This window comes from Rhinopithecus bieti, unplaced genomic scaffold (assembly GCF_001698545.2).
Source record: "Rhinopithecus bieti isolate Rb0 unplaced genomic scaffold, ASM169854v2 scaffold_28876, whole genome shotgun sequence".
NCBI classification, from domain to species: Eukaryota; Metazoa; Chordata; class Mammalia; order Primates; family Cercopithecidae; genus Rhinopithecus; species Rhinopithecus bieti.
Genome location: NW_016812500.1, coordinates 4,202 through 7,825, shown reverse-complemented (window position 1 = coordinate 7,825; position 3,624 = coordinate 4,202). Strand labels below are relative to the sequence as shown.

At 39.2% G+C, this 3,624-nt stretch overlaps 1 protein-coding gene across 2 annotated transcripts in view; it reads right to left on the bottom strand.

Annotated features, from left to right (window-relative positions):
* Positions 1-2,235, bottom strand: part of BTK (Bruton tyrosine kinase) — a 21,973-nt gene extending 19,738 nt beyond the window's left edge. The window contains exons 1-2 of one of the 2 annotated variants that reach the window (XM_017896404.1): positions 2,054-2,235; positions 1,431-1,529 (exon numbers count right to left, since the gene is read on the bottom strand). In XM_017896404.1, coding sequence (XP_017751893.1) covers positions 1,431-1,529; positions 2,054-2,194 — 240 coding nt within the window. In that variant the 5' untranslated portion in view covers positions 2,195-2,235. The remainder of the gene's footprint in view (positions 1-1,430; positions 1,530-2,053) is intronic. The other variant, XM_017896405.1, reaches the window with a different exon arrangement.
* Between the last annotated feature and the right edge of the window lie 1,389 nt (positions 2,236-3,624).

Genomic DNA, 3,624 nt, shown 5'->3' with positions numbered 1-3,624 from the left:
TAACAACAACATAATATCAAGTGTTGGAAAAAATGTACAGAAACAGGCACTCTCATATATAGCTTGTAGGTGTGTATGAAATTCAATTCCACTTCTAGAAAATGAAATAAAAGATAAAATAACCAAAGTGCACAGATTTTCTTAAAGAGAAGAACAAAATTTTACTTCTAGGAAATTATCATAAGGAAAAGAATAAAAAAAGTACAGAAAGATGTATGCAAGATTGTTCCTCTCAACATGGTTTATACTATCAAGCACTTGTAGACAAACAGAATGTGTAATAATGGGAGATTAGTTAAACAAATTACAATACATCCATAATAGGGAATACCATGCAGTCATTAAAATCATGTTATTAGAGAATATCTATTGCCATGAGGAAAAGTTTCCCACGTATCGTTACATTGAAAAAGTAGGTTACAAAGCAAGATGTGTACTATGAGTCTATGTTTTAAATGTATAACATATATATAAGTGTATGTATATGTGTTCTTAGTGAAGAAAAACATCTGTAAGTCTAGGTACACCAATATGTTAATAGTTGTTTTAACTGGGTAACAGGATTATGCATCATTTTAATCTTTTTGTGTTTTTTATATATTCCAGAGTTTCTATAATAAATATGCAATTCTCTTGTGATCAAGAAAATACCGAAAATGGTCAGATACAGTGGGTGGCTCACTCCTGTAATCTCCGCACTTTGGGAGGCTGAGGCAGGCGGATCACTTGAAGCCAGGAGTTTGAGACCAGTCCGGCCAACATGGTGAAACTCTGTCTCTACTAAAAAAATATGAAAAATTAGCCAGGCATGGTGTTGCACACCTGTACTCCCAGCTACTTGGGAGGCTGAGGCATGAGAATTGCTTGAACCCAGGAGATGAAGGTTGCAGTGAGCCAAGATGGCACCAATGCACTCCAGCCTGGCTAACAGAGCAAGATTCTGTTTAAAAAAAGAAAAAGAAAGAAAGAAATACTGAAATTGATATATATTTTTTAAAAGTGAACTCAAAAGTCAGTAGGTTTTATGCCTCTTGCTCTGGAAAGTGAGAGGAGAATGAATAGTAAGGTATTAAAGAATATCATGTGACTCAGAGCCCTAGGATTCTGGCATTCAGACTTACTCAAGCCTCTAAATCTGATCCTGGTAACTGAGGGAATAAAACCAATGATCTCTGATTAGTTTGAAAACTTGATATAGCATCATTTAAAAGTTTGTGTTAACAAATTTTCCAGGTTTAGTGAGATGTTCTGAATCTGAAAGAAAGAAGCTAAGATTCTTTATAACCAATGTGGTAGAGTGAAGATTTTTTAAAGGAAACTTGACTGTGTTCCACATTGCACAGCATCACCAGTCTATTTACAGAGAATTTAAATGTTGCAAATTTCTTCAAATCTGCTGTTCCCCGTCTCAGACATTGGTCTCTTCTTACCGGAATCTGTCTTTCAGGAGGAGGATTTTTTTCAGGAACCACTGTTTCAACGCAAGTGATCTTCTCAACGTCTATTGAACCCTTCTTACTGCCTCTTCTCTGAGAAATAGAATGAGGAAGAAAACGGAGAAAGATTAAGAGAGATTAAGCAACCAGATGATTAGATTTTGTTATCTAATCATTCAACATAGTGAGGTGGCACCCACAGGCTACATCAGGACCTGTCATGTGGGGGAAAAAAAAATCCTTCCAGATCTATAAATCTAATCTTTGACTACCAAATGGAGGGCAAATACCATGGAAGAGTGAATGACTGTATGTGCCTTCCTCATAGGAAGTAAGGAAGCAATTTCCAACTCTTCGATTTCATTCTCAATAATCATTTCATGAGTGCTCATCAATTCCAAGATTCCACGGTAATATTTTCCTTGTGGCTTCTTAGGACCTTTGACTTGCCGGCTTTAGCTAGTTATAGGCTAGGAAATACTTTGCTGAATTTGAAGGGACTTAGGTCCATTCTACCCCCCTCTTCCTACCAATGAAAATTTACCTCTTCCCCAAGAAAGATCTAAGGCCAAGTCCTTGACATCTTGAAACTCAGGTTTCATAGTCGAGAAACTTACCCCACGTTCAAAGTCATACTCATAGTAGGAGAGTTTGTGCACGGTCAAGAGAAACAGGCGCTTCTTGAAGTTTAGAGGTGATGTTTTCTTTTTCTGTTGGGATCGCTTCAGAAAGATGCTCTCCAGAATCACTGCGGCCATAGCTTCTTCTTTCTGGAGCTCACCTGTGTGCTGTTGATAATGAAAGTTCCTAAGGACCCAGGACATTAGTCCTCATCCCTCTTGGTTCCCCCTCAGCCTAGCTACCTAGTTTCAAATGGAACAAAAATGTGCACAGCTCACAAAATAATTTCTTCCTACCACCCTCCTCCCACAGCCCCCAGCTCTGTCAGGTTTCAGGTATAATGGATGCACACTGAATTAGGGGGATTGGTTTGATGTTGTGAGCTCATATAAACTGGGTTCTTGTATAAGGCAATGGAATGCTCTAGATGTTAAGTGGCACACACCTGTGTGCTTAGTAAGGTGTAGAGGTAGCTTTACACTATTCACCTTTATATGATATGTGTAGAATCTGTGAAAAGCAAGTATCTATGCAGCTGTTGATCTTGATATACCCAGAAGGGATAATGCAGGTGCCAGAACTCCACTGAGGCAAATATTGGACTTTCAGTTCCCAATTTCCTAGACAGTGAATGTAATTTTTCAAACATTGTCCCACTGGGGTCTGTAACCAAGGGAACTAATAAGGATATGGAGGCTGCACCTGCAGTTATGGACACACACTAACTGCTGCCCAACTGATTTTGCCCATACACACTGACAGAGCTACAAAGAATAGAAGCTTTGTTCTAAAGTTGAAAACATATTTTTTGTTGTTGTTGGTGTGTGTGTGTGTTGGGGGGGGTAGTTGTTGTTTTCTGACCTTTTCCCCATTTAGCTTAAATTAGTTCTTTTAGACAGCATCAGACAAAATTGATGCAACTAACTGTCTTACTGATATAAATGCCACCTCTGTTCATTTATGAAACGCAACTTATTTAGCCTCCCCAAACCTACAATACTCCAGAAGGATTCCATTTAGGTAACTGAAACACAGAAAGACAAATAAAATCCCCAAAGTCACCATTGGCTTTTTTATTCACACCAAGCAACACTTCATATCAGTTATTCACTTACAGTTTATGCACAATGTTATATTATTACTAATTCCAAACTTTCATTGGAAAGATAAAGTGAAAACAAATGCTGTCATAAAAATAGAACACTAGGCTGGGCTTGGTGGCTCACATCTGTAATCCCAGCACTTTGGGAGGCCGAGGCTGGTGGATCACCTGTGAGGTCAGCAGTTCCAGACCAGTCTGGTCAACGTGGCAAAACCCCATCTCTACTAAAAATACAAAAATTAGCCGGGCGTAGTGGCGGGTGCCTGTAATCCCAGCTACTTGGGAGGCTGAGGCAGGAGAATCGCTTGAACCCGGGAGGCAGAGGTTGCAGTGAGCCGAGATTGTGCCATTATGCTCCAGTCTGGGCAACAAGAGCATAACTCCGTCTCAAAAAACAAAACCAAAAACAACAACAACAAAAAACACTAAGTAAGTAATGAAAAAACCACCAGCCCTCCACTCAGG